At 42.1% G+C, this 18141-nt stretch overlaps 1 protein-coding gene across 4 annotated transcripts in view; it reads right to left on the bottom strand.

The window, feature by feature from the left end:
• LOC126210582 (replication protein A 70 kDa DNA-binding subunit-like) overlaps positions 1 to 18141 on the bottom strand; it is a 339516-nt gene that overhangs the window by 192045 nt on the left and 129330 nt on the right. For 2 of the 4 annotated variants that reach the window (XM_049939847.1, XM_049939848.1), the window contains exon 13: positions 13541 to 13653. The exons of 1 other annotated variant lie outside the window; for it this stretch is intronic. In XM_049939847.1, the coding sequence (XP_049795804.1) occupies positions 13541 to 13653 (113 nt within the window). Of the gene's footprint in view, positions 1 to 12599; positions 12922 to 13540; positions 13654 to 18141 lie in introns of those variants that run through there. One more of the 4 variants, XM_049939849.1, reaches the window with a different exon arrangement.

The raw sequence follows: 18141 nt of genomic DNA, 5'->3' as shown, positions 1-18141 counted from the left end.
AGGGCATGCTGAAAAGTAAGACCTCCAATTATTCTATGTGAAAACTCTTACAACTTTTTTTGAGTGCGGTCTAGCTTTGCTATGCTGAACATGAGTGTGCTCCATGTTTGGTCAACTAGAAACCAGACTGCAGAACAATGTTTTTCTTGCACTGCCATGCTACATGCTAAAATTCAGAGTGCTCTAGTGGCAAAGGGATGCAATTTGCACCACTTAAACAGGAAAAATCTACCAAGTAACATGTACAACTTAAGACATTCAGTATTGAGAACACAATGAAAAAGTTGAAGGAGTCGCTTTTCTGTGTGAGCTCGTATTTGTAATGGCGGCTGAGACTGCTTGACAGTAACACTTTGAGTAGCAATTGAGCAGTTCGTGGAGTTGTTTTTGAAAGGTAATGTACATTGTAAATCTTACTGATTTTTCAAAGTTGAGTAAAAGTTGTATTAAAATGCAGGTCTGAAGTCGAGTTGAATAAAATGAACAGGTGAGGTATTACTCGGAGTCTGACATCCCCGAATAGCGAGCCAGATACCGGCATATTCCCACAGCATGAAAATACGAGTTCTGCACCAATAATATACGAAGAACAACAACTTTTGATGACTGACTACACTAAGTACAGATAAGACATGTGGCATCACCTGTTCTAGTAACAGTAATAATAACTGCAACATGCTTCAATCACAACTTGAGGCATACACAACATAAAAATTAAAATATTTGGGTTCAATTAATTTCTATATGTTTATGAATAGGAATGTTACATGTATGGACTCTTAAATTTACATAGCAATCATGAGTAGCCACAAGCAACCAACCGTCTTCCAATATGAGGCGTGTTGTAACAGACAACAAAATGCCAATGTTTGCAGACTATATGGGGATTAAGATAACTTTGCAATTGATGTTTCATCGAGTCTTGCAGAAGTTGCCAATTGCCAGTCAACCTTAGTTCTTCCTCGAGCACCACACGATCTGTGCAGTGCTGCCAGTTTTGTATGTGCGTGGAGAACCTTGTCGTATGTGGCTGGCTGAGCACTGATAATACTGACCCCACCTATACACAAAGTTATTTTATTCGAGCTATAATAGCACGGGAGACAGAAATTGTGATTCTTTGTCGTCGTGAATGCTTCTCTTGTAAAGGCCGTAGAACGCCGACAAAACATCATCGTTGCCATGCAGCTGTCACGTGTTAATGCAATCTGTATAGTTGCCTTATAGTCAAGTGAGCCCGAAAGGGTTAATAGCAAACTAGGCATGGAAATAAAAGCGTATAGCATACATTTACACACATTTTGTGACTGGTTTTGTCATTACAAAACCAAACTTTTGTTGCACGGTTGTGAAAAAAGCAAAATGGATAGTGTCTCTCAATTGCCTCATCACAAATACAACAAATTTCTAGACCGTGTAGCTCAGCTGTTCCAGAACAGAACTATGAAAAAATTGCATTGTCAGTGGAGATTACGACTGACAATTTTCTTATGAAACAATCACTAGAGCATTTCACAATGCTGTAACTGGTTTCAGAGAGACAGTGGTCATTGGAGTGAAATCATATACTGTAAATGGTGACTAAATGTTCCTGTTTCTTTGTCAGCACACACTATGAGCCAAAATCTTTTGACCACTGTCAACTGTAATATCAAATGCCGACTGGTGCATTTCAGGCACGCGACAAGGTAAGGAAAATATATAAGCGGAAAAGAGACAAATGAGGAATCATTCAAGCGAGAATACGAGCCCACAATACAATTTTTATCTGGTACAAACTGTTGGCATACAGACACACTACACACGTATGTCAATCGAAATATTGTAGCAATTTTGCAACCTCATTATGGAGACCTGAGGATAGTGATATAGAAGTCCCGGGCAATTTTAACTTATAAGGATTTGTCTTTAAAATGGGAATTATCTTGCAGATTAAACAGTTACAACTGGAATGGTCTTCGAAATAAACATAAAACTGTCAGTGTCCGTGAAACATTTAGAAAACGTTCTTGTAATTCTCCCAAGGCCACGATGAATTCTTAAAACCTTGCATTTTCTTTAACGTCAGTGAGCTTTGGGAATTGGACTGTGTTTTGTTGGATTGTGTCCCTTCTACAATATAATTTTCTTTTTAAATGCATCCCAATTAAATTAGAAAGAATTTGTTTCCCACTTTGCAATGTCTCACTGTGGATGCCGTGCAGTCAAGTCCACTTAAGATGTGTGATCTGCAACCAATTTCACATGATCTAATTTTCATTCCTGCACTCCTTTTTCCTTCACAAATTCAAAAATAGTGAGTTTTATATCGGAAAATGATGGGGTATGTCCCTCGACTTAACTAGTGTATTCTCCATACTCTTCGTTCAATTCCATAAAAACTGTTGCAACTGACACCGGAGTTACGCGTGCCACCCCAGAAATTTTACTATTTCTTCCTGTGCACCATGCCTGCAAATTTAGCACAAAGTGCTTCTCGATGTACAGAACAATGAATCTCATCTGTTGATGATGGTAATTTTTTGCTTTTTCATTGTCAACTAAATCTTCAAATTCTTTCTGCTTGATACTGTAGCGTCATTTCATAGCAAATCTGCAGTACCCACCACATATGTGATTGCGTAATACAAAGACAATTCTCACCCCTCTCTGCTGACATAAAAATTTGACAATTGATTGCTAGACTGCCTCTGTGCAAACAACCACAGAACCTGTGAACATCTTTCATATCATGAACAAATAGCGAAAGGTAAACAACACAGAAACCACAATTCTTTCGAACTGAAATGAGTTGTGCAGACTGAAAAATGCCACACCACAATACAAAATGAAATGTTGCACTGTAATGGGTATGTCTGAGAAGGACTAATCAGAGCCAAGACAGGTTGAGCCTTGTCCCACACACCCTGCAGACGTGAAGTTTTGCATGCTGGGATCACCCCAGGTTAAGTGCATCTATGGAAAGTGGTTAAAAGATTGTAAAACAGTGTGTGGGTGAAAAAGTGTCTACAACTCATCACAGAACACAACAATATCCTGCTTGCCCACTCTGTAAGGCAGGATGTTCACCTGGACGTCCATGAGACTTTAGATAGTGGTCAGAGGCACTATGACAGATGTGGATTAGGTAGCACTATTGCAGACCACCTGCACCCCTTCATGCTTGATGTCTTACCCCTTGGTGATGGTATTTTTCCAGAATCATGTGTCAGTGGTGCTTGCAGTGAAGTTACACTGGTGATTAGATTACCAAATACCTCTGATCTGAACCCAATGGAACACCTGTGGGATGCCATCAAGGGGCTAGCTTCAATCCCACAAACCACTGTCTCGTGTTCCACTTTGGGTTTACATTTATGTTCTGCAGAAAGCCTCCTTTGACCAGGAGGCACTCCTCTTTCAGAGACTGTTTACGAACCTCGGTAGTACATGATGACCTGTTGAAGTGTCAGAACATCAATGTTGTCGATGACCTGAATGGCTGTTTTCAGGTCAGCGATGGTTCTGGCATTATTTCTGTACATCTTGTCTTTAATATATTTCCACAAAAAGGAGTCGCATGTGTTCAGAACCGGAGAATAGGGCAGCCAATCGAGGCCCCTCCCAGTTGCCTATGGGTACCCCAGAGCCAGAATGCAGTCCCCAAAGTGCTCCTCTAAGACATCAAACGTTCTCCTGCTTCGATGTGGTCAAGCTCCGTCTTGCACGACACACCTCTTGTCAAAATCAGGGTCACTTCGGACAATGGGGATGAAATCATCGTCCAATTCCTTTGTGTATCATTCTGTAGTCACCTTGCCAAGGAGGAATATCATCCCGATTATTCCGTGACTGGACATTGCTCACCACACAGTCACTCACTGAGGGTGAAGAGACTAATCGATCGTGAAATGTGGGTTCTGTCTCCCAAATGAGCCAATTTTGCTTACTGAAGAATGCATCCAAATGAAAGTGGGCTTCATTGCTGAAACAAACCACGCATATGCAGACTAATTCCCATCATGCCGGCAGCCAACCGTGCAGTTTGAACGTCTTAACACAAAACGTTCAGAACTTATGATGATTTTATTTCAAATAGTCCAGTAATTTTCACCCTGAATGTACTTACGCTGACAATGCTATGGAAATGTTACTTCATTGTTTACAGTATCTGCTTATATGCTGATGATGACTGGCTGGAACTAGTTACCGCATTGTGAAATTATATTGTGACAGACGTCATATGGAATTAAAAAGAGAGAGAACTGAGAAAGGAATGGTGAAGTATTTGTTATGTAATATATATACACTGTACACCAAAATTTGTGAATTATGTCTCTCATCTAAGTTCACAGTGTAAATACAGGTAATATACATGGATAAGAAAGAAAAAAAAAATCTTCTGTATTTTTCGTGGATTTCCCAGGGGGGGAAAGAAAAAACCACACTTTTTCCAGGTGAAAATTCAGGTTTTCTTAGGTGAAAGTACATTTCTTCCATGTTAAGTGACAATATACTTTGCCTTGGAGCTCTAAAACTTACCAGTCCTTTAAATAGTGGAGGTTTCACACCCGGGCACAGAATTTTTTGGGGCTTTAGGAAATGAAACCCACAAAAAACAATACATTTTGTAAATGTCTTTCATGCACGGCAACACGTGCACTGCATATTTTTGTATTACAAAAATATAAACACAAATTCCAAATACAACATGACAACTTCTGAAGCACTGAAATATAGATTGCAACATGCTTTCATCAGCCAATTATAACTCATGTCATGTGATCTTGCCAGCCAATGACAGGAGATATTCAGAGCATGGGACATGTTATACTGTCAGCCAATAGCAACATCACTGTCAAGTAACGCGAACCCACAAATAAGAAAAGTTAATGTTTAAATTAATACGCATAAAAGCTAAGCTTTATCATCAAAAAGCTTTTGCCTTTATAAATTTCACTGGCTGAAAACATGTTCTGTCAAGCACTTACGTTTCCATAAACAAGTCCGTTATGTGTGAAATTGCTCAAGAACTTACTTCGCACTTTTTTTTCTTTCTTTGTTTTGGAAGGATAATTATACTTTCTGCCAACTCTTACACTTAATTTGTAGTGTATGAAAAAATTAATAGAAATATGACAAACTAACATTCAAACCTGGTCTTATTTTAGCATGTGTTACTCCTATAAGTTATATCAAACACAAATGTACCAGTAAAATTTTTAAGTAATGGCATAAATGGCTTGTCTTTTGGGCCCACGAATTGTCAAAGGCATGGTCCTCAGTGTTAAGTTTTGAATAAGAGTACAATGCTCCAGAATTTAAGAAATTCATCACACATTCTCACAAGTAACACAAATCATCTTGCATAAAAAAAATTTTCTTTGAAAATAACACTTCTTTCGCATCACCCGTTAGAAATGTAAACAGCTGTGACATCACGCTCATCAAAGTATTGCATAGTCTGCCATATTTTGCTTATGTGAGCACTGTGTTTTGTTGTTGTGAATGGTTCATTTTCTTTGCAACTGAAGTTTTATTTTGGATTTTTATTTTGTTTATGTTTTATGGCTGAGGTATTATTCTGCAGTAATGGGCTTAAGTAAAATTCTTTGTTAGAGTATTAGTTCTCACCAGAAAAAATTAGAAAATTAAAACGATGAAAAATTTCCAAAATTCTAAAAAATTCCTGCATTTTTCCCAGATGAAAAAATTCCTGGGTTTTCTCGGGGCATATACACCCCGAAATATATACTGTCTATTCCTCCAAAATAAACTGGTGACTACCTTTTCTCCTTTCTCTCTCTTCAAAGGGTACATTTGTCATTTGCACCTTCAAAAACAATCTGAACGTATGGCAATATCGGAAAAGTTACTCTACACGGATTTGACATATGAGCAAATTTGTAGTTTTTTTCACCAAAAAATCCAGAAATATAGTGTGTTAAAACTTATTTTGGTGAAAGCCTTGCCATCCACATCTACAACAGAAATATATTTCTTTATTGCCTTCACTGTCACATTTGTGTCTGCAATAAAAGGCACTGCATTATCATCATTACTACGATGACTTCCTGCAATGTCACCTTTATCTTGCATATGAGAACTAACCATATCTGCCATTGACACAATTTTAAAGGTGACAACATCGTCATTGACATGCAGGAAATCATGCAATGGAAATCCAACTGCAGCTTTTCCCACAATGAGCCAAGGGGATTTTCAGTCAGCATCACTAGCCAGAGTTGCCAATTCAGATCCATTTTCTTTGTATGTTTTGAAAATCCAGCTTTTCAGAAGCAACCCGAGATGAAGGACTCAACCTCCATGACTTTGTTACATAATTCATAGCATCCAGAATCAATATGTTAAAAGAGTTAGTGTTCTTTTCAGCTTCTAGCAAAGTTAATGCCTTCTGCACCGTGAGCATCTTATAATGTGTTTTAAAATCATGGAGAGGCTCAAATCCATGGGCTGCAACTTGCTGGTGCAGTTTGGTGAACAAGACTAACCACATATTCCATAACTTTACATTTTTAGGGTATGCGGGGCACCAGTCTACAAATAGGAGAATTTTTCTGCTACCTGATCCCATTTTTAATCAAAGCTATGCAACCGTTTTCAAATTCTCATAATCTCTTGTATGCCTTCACTGACATTGTTTTGGGCAATGTTACCACATTTTTAAAACGTGATTTATCTGATTTGCTAGTGAGAAACGGCTTCAACTTTTCTGGGTCATCAGCATTAATACCTAACATTCTGCAATTTGAACTTTACTATGTTCCTCTTTTGCCTTTAAACACAAACGTTTCATTTGCAAGAATGTCAAAGAATAGTCTTATTGTTGTGACTCGCCGATCATTCAAAGCGCCGCCACGCAATTACGCATGTCCTCTACGTGCGGCGCTGTCTGCCAGCCATGCAGCAGCTGCGCCACCTAAGTGGCCAGCCGAGAAGCGGCCACTAGACTGGGACTCAGTGCTCGTTCGAATGCTAACGTGTACACATGTCTTGCTTGTCAACCTACTCTGTGACTTATATGTGTTGTGTCATTCTGAAATATGTGTGTTAAACTTGACATTATAACAATTGGCGAAGAGGTAGTGGATTTTTTCCTTTTCACCGTTGATCCCCCAGGTTTCCATGGCTACTGTCAAGCAACTATTGCAAGGTCTCATTGAGCAGCAAACGCTTCTAACATCGGAGATTCGCGATTTCGTCGCAGCGTCAAATGCGGGGTCTTCCTCGTCGTTGGCTGTACCTCCTTTTCGTCCTTACGACGAGAAGGCGGAAGACTGGTCTGATTATGAAAACCGTCTTCAACAGCACTTCTTGACATTTCATGTCACGGACAAACAAACATGTAAGTCTCTGTTCCTTTCCTGGATTTCACCTGAAACGTATCGGTTGTTGTCGCAATTGGCTCCTTTGAAAGATCCTGTGACTTTGTCCTTTGCTGAAATGTGCTCACTTCTGTCTGTCTATTTTCAAAAGCAAACGCATGTGGTAGGCTCTCGTGTTGCCTTTTATCGTTGTCAAAAACAACCGAATCAACCCTATTGCGCTTGGGCTGCTGAACTTGATGGCCTCAGTCGAAAGTGTCAATTTTTTACTGATGTTCACAAAGAATCCTATGCCGATTCCATGGTACGGGATGCTATTATCCGGTCGGCACCCGACAAAGAAGTTCGGCAATGTGCCCTTCAGTTGGCAAATCTGACTCTAGATGAAGTCCTCTCCATCGCGCAGTCATTTGAAATTTCTCGCGGCGCTGGGGCGCAAATAGAGGCGTGGGGTGATGTCGGGGAAATACAACCTCTGTGCGCTGTTGACGACGCGTGCGATGCGTCCCCACCGGCCGACGTGGCCGCTGTGCGCTCCCAAGCGCAGCCTCGGCCTAACCATAAACAACCTGCTAAGAAACTGCAGCAAAACCCCCGGTAACTCCCTTCATGTCAGCGGTGTTTTACAAAACATTCACGCGAGGATTGTCCCCAACGTTGGGCTGTGTGTCACAATTGCAAAAAGAAAGGTCATGTGTCTTCCGTTTGCAAATCCGACCGCATACATGATGTTCATGAACATGACGCTGATTCTGATTCTGTGTTGTCTGTCAATTGCACTTCTTCCCTTTCAGGGAAGTTATTCCTCACTGTCCAAATCCTTGGTCGGGATGTTCACATGCAGGTGGATACTGGTTCTGCTGCCACTATAATTAATTCTCAGAAGTATCTTCAGTTGGGTTCGCCACTCCTACCACCTGTCACTCGGCAATTACGTACGTACAATAAACAGAAGATTTCTCTCTTGGGACAATTTAAGGCTGAGGTATCTTACAAATACGTCATTCGCACTGTTCCCATATTTGTGGTCGACCAGAGTAACCCAGAGAATCTTTTTGGTTTCGATGCCTTTCGCATTTTTGGGTTCTCCATAGATGACTCTGTCAATATTGTCTCTGATGCTATTCTTTATGCTCAATTGAATTCGTTATCGACAACATTTTCGTCCCTTTTTTCTCCTGGGTTAGGCCGTGCAAACGACTTTGAAGCTCATGTCACGACTTTGAAGCTCAATTGGATTCGTTATCGACGACATTTTCGTCCCTTTTTTCTCCTGGATTAGGCCGTGCAAACGACTTTGAAGCTCGGCCTAAGTCTTTTCGGGCTCGGCCCATTCCTGTGGCCCTTCGTGATCGGGTAAAACGGGAGCTGGATTGTCTCACTACTTCAGGGGTCTTGCTTCCTGTCACTTCCAGTGAGTGGTCCTCTCCTGTCGTTGTCGTTGCTAAGCCAAATGGTGATATTCATCTCTGTGGCGATTTCAAAGCCACTATAAATGCTCAATGCCTCATCGACACTTACCCTATGCCCCGACCTGAAGAACTGTTCACTAAACTTGCTAGAGGCCAGTATTTTTCTAAAATTGACCTGTCAGAAGCTTATCATCAACTTCCTCTCAACGCTGCTTCCCGGCAGTTTCTGGTCCTTAACACGCCTTTCGGCCTCTATCAATACCAACGCTTGCCATTCGGGGTTGCTAGCACCCCTGCTCCCTTTCAGCGATTCTTGGAACAATTATTGCTCCCTGTCCCTGGTTGTATCAATTACATGGACGACATTGTTGTCACTGGCTCCACCGCTGAAGAACATCTTCAAAATCTCCGCACACTTTTTCATGTCTTACAGATTGCCGGTCTTAAGTGTAATCTTCAGAAATCACAATTTTTTCAAGCATCTCTCACGTACCTGGGGTTTCAACTCTCTCGGGATGGTATTCGTCCGCTTCAGCAAACTGTCGCTGCGATCGATGCCCTTTCTCGCCCTACATCTGTTAAGGAACTGCAGGCCTTCCTGGGGAAAATAGCATACTATCGCAAGTTCTTACCGTCTGCTGCTTTGGTGGCTCAGCCGTTGCATCGCCTGTTTCACTGGTCCGAGTCATTCGATGCGGCTTTCCAGAAATTGAAGACTATGCTGAAACAGGCCCCATGCCTGGCTACTTATCGACCTGGCCAACATCTTGTTCTTGCCACGGGCGGCTCTCAATACGGGGTCGGTGCAGTCCTGGCGCACCGTTTTACAGATGGCTCTGAACAACCCATTGCTTATGCCTCCAAAACGCTCACAGATGCTCAACAAAAGTATTCTCAAATTGAAAAAGAAGCTTTGGCCATTATTTATGCTCTTCGTAAGTTTGGTGTTTTTCTCTATGGATCTAAATTTCACCTTGTTACGGATCACAAACCACTTGTTTCCTTGTTTCATCCATCATTGTCACTCCCCGACAAGGCTGCACACCGCCTCCAGCATTGGGCTCTTTACTTGTCTCGTTTCAACTATGTGATTCATTTCCGGCTGACGGCTCAACATGCGAATGTTGATGCACTGTCTCGCCTTCCCATGGGTCCTGATCTGGCATTCGATAGGGACGAACTTTTGTGTTTCCATCTGGATGTTGCTGAGCAGCGGGTTGTGGACGGGTTCCCCATCATCGGGGACCGGCTGGCGGCTGCTACGGGTTCTGACCCTACCCTCTCCCGGGTTTTATGCTGTATTCAGAAGGGTTGGCCAGATCGTCCGTCCGCTAAGACTTCTGATCCGTTGTGGAACTACTATGCTTTGCGTTACCACCTCACGGCTAGGGACGGTGTTATCCTCCTTTCCACCGACAATGCTTCGCTGTGTGTCGTGGTACCTGCATCTTTGCGTGCTTCGGTCTTGTGCCTCCTTCACCATGGGCACTGGGGTGTGTCTCGCACAAAATCTCTGGCGCACCATCATTTGTACTGGCCGGGCATTGACTCTGAAATCGCACACATGGTCGCTGCCTGCGGCCCTTGTACGTCACAGGCCGCCGCCCCGAAGTCATCTTTGTCACCGTGGCCTTCGCCTGAGAAGCCCTGGGAGCATATTCATGATGACTTCGCGGGACCTCCTTTTTTAGGTAGTTATTGGCTTCTCATTATTGACGTCTACTCTAACTTTCCTTTCATTGTCCATTGCACGTCACCTACCACCGCGGCAACCACCAATGCTCTAGCTAACATTTTCTCTTTGGAAGGACTTCCCTCTACTCTTGTTACTGATAATGGTCCGCAATTTGCCTCTTCCAATTTTGCGGATTTTTGTCCCCATCACGGCGCCATGCATCTCACGGTCCCTCTGCTCCATCCACAATCAAACGGTGAGGTCGAACGACTAGTCCGCACATTTAAGGCTCAGATGCGGAAACTCCTTACTTCTTCTGCTGCTGATGATATGCTCCTCCAGTTTCTGGCTTCTTATCGTTTCAACCCCATGGGCGACCACAGCCCGGCTGAGCTCTTACATGGCCAACAGCCCTGCACGCTACTTCATCTTCTGCGGCCTTCCACCTCACGGCCGCGGGTGCCTTCACTTGGCCGGTTCACTGCCGACGACCTCGTCTGGGTACGGGGATATGGCAGGCGGCCAAAATGGAGTCCGGGCCGCATCTTACGACACCGTGGCCGACGCCTGTACGAAATCCAGATGGACACGGGTGTTGCAGTGCGTCATTCGGACCAGCTTCGGCCTCGTGTGCTGGCAACGCCTGTTCCGAATGCCACTACACCACCTTCGGCTCTACCTGACACTCGGGATACTGGAATCTCTCATTACTCACAACGTAGTCCTCTCGCCATCATATCGGTGCCAGCACAAGAACGGACGCCAACAGGAGATGTGCCCATACAGGAACCGGATGACTGTCATCTGTCAGAGCCAATCTACTGGCCTCCTCCTCCTACGGACGCCGACACATCGCCCATGTCTCCTATTTATAGCAACCGCACTTGCCGCAATGGGGAGATTGGGGCATGGGGCCCAAGCAGATTCGACCCCCACGTCTCCTGTCGTCTCGACCCGTTATCATCGGGGACACTTCTGTCCGCACGGGAACCCTCCTCCTCGAGACTTTACGGCCAGTCAAACAACACCTATGGACGTTAGCAATCTACAGGCCACCTCCATCAAGACCAGTGACAAAATTTCAAAGGGGGAAAAGTGTTGTGACTCGCCCATCATTCGAAGTGCCGCCGCGCTATTACGCGCGTCCTCTACGTGCGGCGCTGTCTGCCAACCATGCAGCAGCTGCGCCACCTAAGCAGCCAGCCAGGCAGCGGCCGCTAGACTTGGACTCAGTGCTCATTCGAATGTTACCGTGTTCACATGTCTTGCTTCTCAACTTGCTCTGTGACTTATATGTGTTGTGTCGTTTTGAAATATATGTGTTCAACCTGACGTTATAACACTTATGTTATCAATGTTGAAGATGTCCAGTAGATTGTAACATTGTGTACCTTCTTTTACCTTACCACTCAACCATTCACGAACTGTTTGTATGTTCACACTATTTCCTTCCCCACATAAAACTTTGTAGGCCACATTATACCACTTCCTGAATCTGTTGGTTCACCCATTAGATGCGGAGGTCATCTACAAATATGCTGAGTATTGGGCACTTTCAAGCCATTCACTGGGATACTGGAAGCACTGTTTCCAACTCCGCATATTTCGATTAACTGGCACACTTCTTCCTTTTCAAAACTGGAACACTTATTTGGAGTTAATAAAACTGAATTTTCGTTTTTGAAGACAATCTTCAATTTGGACAAAGGTATCTTGAAACTCTATGAACCTTATTTTTCCTGAGAATTTTTACTTTTTTCCACAGAAAACAGTATCTCTCTCTCTCTCTCTCTCTCTCTCTCTCTCTCTCTCTCACACACACACACACACACACACACACACACACACACACTACATTCTCCACATTGAAACTGACAAGGATAAACTACACTTACACAGCCAACACAACACAACACTTCATTCACAAAGCAACACAATACACAATCAAAATGGTTTACACAGTGGCTGATGGAAGCAACTGTGTCAATTGAAAATGGACTGTGGTCAGTATTGAAAGTGTTCTTGGTGCAGTCAATCTACCTTCTCTACATTAACAGGCTATGCTGTTCAGTGCTTCTGTGTATTGTAAATAAAACTACAGTATTAGCTACAAATATTGGGAAGTACATGTCCACACTGTAAATGATCATAATCACAAGGCAAAATTAACACGGAAATAATATGGCTACAATAATATCCGAAAACTAGCACATAGTACTGAAAGCTAAGATTGGTAGCAACTGGGAAAAAGTGACTGTCAATACGCACTTATAAAACATCATCTGAATTCTATTGAAAATTATTCATTCAGCCAGTATGCTGAGAGTTTTCTTGGAGTTAACGGTTAACAGATATTGTTAAGTTAGCAGTAATAGGGAACACAGCAGTAGCACCACGAATTATTTTGTCTTGTAGCCAATAATACTGATGTAGATCCGGAGAGCAGGGAGACCCCGGCATACCACTTGTGGTCATTACCTTAAGCCCGACATCATACCAGCACCATTATCTGCGAAATCACCATGAACATAATTTTACTAATGTTAATTGTCAGAAAATAATAAACATGTTAATGCAAAACTGGGTGCACTTTAATACTGTGAACAATAGAAATTTGATGGGATTAAAAAATGTTGTAAACAGTAGAAAAAAATTGGTGCTGTACTGTATTTATCAAAGACAATTTTTTGAACATGTTTAATGGAAGAGCAATGTCCAATTAAATGAAAATTTTCTTATTCCATAATATAAGTGGGCTTAATGGTACTCTTCATGAAACATGAGCTTCTTATCTTCAACTAATTTTTCCATCATGCATTATAAATGATTTGAAGAAATAGTTCAGCTGTTAGGATATTAAACCATTTTCAGAGAGTGCACATAAATAACAATGCCAATACAGAAATAGCTCCTAATGGCATTTGTGACACAAAATTTGAAGTAGTCTGTATTAGGACAACACTATACCTCACGTGGTTTAACGAAAGTTAGTATTAATGAAACAAAGTGCTGAAAATTTGACAAGTCCAGCAATAAAACAGCCACATACAAAGCTCAAATAGTGCAGATTCATAGAAAATAATTAGTGTTGTAGTTAAGCACAACACAACAAGCACAAGCTACTTTACCGTGGTGTTGCTCTGGTCAACAATGGTAATGTCACGTTTATTCTCTTCCGTGTTTGTTGCTCTCACCGTAACAACCTCAACACTGTCAATAGTATTTACTACACCAATGATATCTGCATATAGAAAAGCAAAATAAAATAAGTTAACAGTAGCTTGTGTACAGTAATCAAAGTAATTTCTTTATCAACATTAACAGTAGTATTTACTACATCAATGGTAATTGCACATAGAGAAACAAAATAAAAGAACAGTGGCTTGTGTACAATAATCAAAATAATTTCCTAACCAAAGTTTTTAAGGAGAAAATTAGCTCCTAAGAGCTTTTAAGCCTGTCAGCTGCCAACAGCTGTAGACATGGGAATGCTTCCATTATCGGCCACCTCTTATTGCAGGTAATTATGTACCAGTCATCACGGCAAGCAGAAAGACTGGAGCAGACAAATAATTTCTTAGCCTATACTAGTGGACAACATGTCAAGTTATGAATGTGGCACAAGCTGATATTGCTGAAATCTAGTTCATGACCTAGAAAAATTCTACAGAAATTCCAGATACAAAAAAATGGAACTACTACTACTGCTATGAAAATTAGGAAAGTACACACAAATCGGTACTTGTGCGCCCGCAGCTCGTGGTCGTGCGGTAGCGTTCTCGCTTCCCACACCCGGGTTCGATTCCCGGCGAGGTCAGGGGTTTTCTCTGCCTCGTGATGGCTGGGTGTTGTGTGATGTCCTTAGGTTAGTTAGGTTTAAGTAGTTCTAAGTTCTAGGGGACTGATGACCATAGATGTTAAGTCCCATAGTGCTCAGAGCCATTTGAACCATTTTTTTTTCGGTACTTGTGCAAAATACCTTTGAAATTAATAGCACACACGTGCATATAATGTTGACTGCAAACGAAGTGTGAGACAATGGCTGCAGTAGTCAGTTGCCACTGTCGAACCTTTTATCAAGATCAAGGGCAATCATAACTGAGTTTATTTTAATTGCATCTGATTATGATGTAAAAGCTCCAGAACACTGAATCCTCCAGAGATACTTGTAATATGAATGCAGCATTGTGTAACCCTGACAAATCGCTCTTACTCACTGTATCATATGTGAAGATTTGAAATGTATTTAGTATGAGAGCTGTTCAAAAATTATCTGACCTTAATTTTTGTTATTGAAAGCAACAAAATAGTAATGGGGCATGTGCACTCAATATTCATAGGCATACATAGTGTGCACATCTGATTTGTTTTTCAGGACTACGAAATAACCAGTCGCTGACTAGCCACTGACACGTTAACAAATGTTAAGTGGTAGTTGTTGCATTTTGTGTTGTGCGTGGGCAAAATGGCATGAAACGTGGAACAATATTGTTACATAAAATTTTGTTTTAAGCTTGGCAATTCTCAAGCTGAGACAGCCGGCAAGATTCGACAAGTGTTTGGGGATGAAGCAATGGGTACCACACAGAAAAATGAGAGGTGGTACAACCACTTTAAAGCAAGTTCATATAGGGCCCCAACATCTGCAAACGAGGTTGTTACTAATCAAATAAGGACCCTGGTGATGTAGGATGAACAAATTATGCGAGAGAACTGGAAGACGAGGTTAAAATTAATAACGGATCCATTCTTTCCATTTTAATGGAACATTTGGATCTTAGCAAAATTCATGTCAGAAATTCTAACAACTGAGGAGAAGCAACTTTGGAGATTGCACAGGACATGTTGGCTACTGTGAACAGTAATCCAAACTTTCCTAACACATGTCTCAAAAGCAAAGTTCCAGTCATCACAATGGAACCATCCACTCACAGCACCCACTCATTGTTCTCAATTAATTAAAAATTTTTTGGCCAAACCCAACAAAGCTGTGGTTTTTGTCGGTCTCACTACTCCCTTGATTAGCACAGAGTGACTACTGGCCTTTCCTTTAGACAGCCCTAGTAATTAATCGGGTAATCATTCACTTGGCCATTAAGCTGTGTACAACTAAAATATAGGGCAATACACACAAATTCAGAAAGCAACATCGAAAAGTGTGCAACAAGATCCTCAATATAAGCAGACAATGTTTAATTATATACTAATGATTTGAAGTGGTGAATATGTGTGTGTGTGTGTGTGTGTGTGTGTGTGTGTGTACTGTAGGGAGAGGAGGGGATGTGCTGGCCATACATATATTCTTATTGTCTGATAATGAACCAGTAAGCTTAGAACTATTTGTGAAGCAAGAGAATGATCAACGATGGAAGGTGTTCTCCTCTCAGCACGTTAACCATAGGCTTCATGTGATGTGAAGAACGTTCAAGGCCGAGAGTCGATGAGCCTTTGTTCGGTTGCTGCTGGTCATTCAGGGAGTTAGTAGTTATATTGGTTTACATTAAGTTCCAGTGTCTGTCTCTTTAGTGACATATTGGCTGCACACGTTTTATATTTTTAACATTTTAGAAGGGAACACCCCACGACGGCAGCTCGGGATTTGGAACAGTTTTCTGTTTTTTGTCCATCAACTGATACCTGAACATTTTTGCGAGTTTTAACCTATGAGCACCAGTTGAGAGTTTAAATTACTTTTTAGTGAAACACTGGTGATATCTGATGCCATATCTCACACATGGATTGTAAGGAAGTGGTGAGAAATATTTTTTGTGGTCTAACGATTGGGCTTTAGTGAAACTGAGCCGCTATAAGATTTTGTATTTACATAACAGTTAAATAAATTGTTGCTCCAGTGAATTCACTAGGCGACATTCATATATAAGCTTTAACTGTGATTTCGTGTGTTTAATTAGCACTCCATATATACACTCACTAATTGATTACCAGCAGGGCCACTGACTGCTGTGAATGGAAAAGAATTTAATCGATAAACAAATTTTTTCTGTTGCTTATCATTAGTGATCCTTCTGGATTAACCATACAATTATTATTCTTTGAATTCACATACTTTCATGGCCTGACACTGTTTCAACTGCACGATCACTTGTGAAACCAGTTATAGTAGAATAACTGCGGGGCCAGTATGTAAGAGTTTGCAGTCCACTCCTCTGATGCAGGTGGACAACAGGTAAACTCTGAGAAATCACGTGAGAGGCAGAGAGGAGATGAAGGCGAGTGTTAGTTGCCAGCTGTCACCCCAACGACAGTCCCTTCTCGAGTGCCACATGTTAGCTGTGTTGGCCATTTTGTATGGACATGCAGAGCTCTGTCTAGCGTGGGTGGCTGCACATTGGCAACACTGCCTCACCCCATTGCAGTCTGTCTAGTAACAACGATATTTTAATAGGAGTATAATAACTGTACTGTTTGAATTGTTCTGTGCATTACAGAAGAACAGTTAATCAGTGGAAAACTGTCAGCTAACTCACCAAGAAATCATTAAAAATGACCAAATATAGATAAGGTTATAATAGAGGGAAACATTCCACGTAGGAAAAATATATCTAAAAACAAAGATGATGTGACTTACCAAATGAAAGTGCTGGCAGGTCGACAGACACACAAACAAACACAAACATACACACAAAATTCAAGCTTTCACAACAAACTGTTGCCTCATCAGGAAAGAGGGAAGGAGAGGGAAAGACGAAAGGATGTGGTTTTTAAGGGAGAGGGTAAGGAGTCAATCCAATCCCGGGAGCGGAAAGACTTACCTTAGGGGGAAAAAAGGACGGGTATACACTCGCACACACACACATATCCATCCACACATATATAGACACAAGCAGACATATTTAAAGACAAAGAGTTTAAGCAGAGATGTCAGTCGAGGCAGAAGTGCAGAGGCAAAGATGTTGTTGAATGACAGGTGAGGTGTGAGTGACGGCAACTTGAAATTAGCGGAGATTGAGGCCTGGTGGATAACGGGAAGAGAAGATATATTGAAGAGCAAGTTCCCATCTCCGGAGTTCAGATAGGTTGGTGTTAGTGGGAAGTATCCAGATAACCCGGACGGTGTAACACTGTGCCAAGATGTGCTGGCTGTGCACCAAGGCATGTTTAGCCACAGGGTGATCCTCATTACCAACAAACACTGTCTGCCTGTGTCCATTCATGTGAATGGACAGTTTGTTGCTGGTCATTCCCACATAGAATGCGTCACAGTGTAGGCAGGTCAGTTGGTAGATCACGTGGGTGCTTTCACACGTGGCTCTGCCTTTGATCGTGTACACCTTCCGGGTTACAGGACTGGAGTAGGTGGTGGTGGGAGGGTGCATGGGACAGGTTTTACACCGGGGACGGTTACAAGGGTAGGAGCCAGAGGGTAGGGAAGGTGGTTTGGGGATTTCATAGGGATGAACTAAGAGGTTACGAAGATTAGGTGGACGGCGGAAAGACACTCTTGGTGGAGTGGGGAGGATTTCATGAAGGATGGATCTCATTTCAGGGCAGGATTTGAGGAAGTCGTATCCCTGCTGGAGAGCCACATTCAGAATCTGATCCAGTCCCGGAAAGTATCCTGTCACAAGTGGGGCACTTTTGTGGTTCTTCTGTGGGAGGTTCTGGGTTTGAGAGGATGAGGAAGTGGCTCTGGTTATTTGTTTCTCTACCAGGTCGGGAGGGTAGTTGTGGGATGCGAAAGCTGTTGTCAGGTTATTGGTGTAATGCT

The sequence above is a fragment of the Schistocerca nitens genome, chromosome 10 (assembly GCF_023898315.1).
Source record: "Schistocerca nitens isolate TAMUIC-IGC-003100 chromosome 10, iqSchNite1.1, whole genome shotgun sequence".
Lineage (NCBI taxonomy): Eukaryota > Metazoa > Arthropoda > Insecta > Orthoptera > Acrididae > Schistocerca > Schistocerca nitens.
The sequence above is the reverse complement of the archived record's forward strand: the minus strand, read 5'-3'. Positions and strand labels throughout refer to the sequence as shown.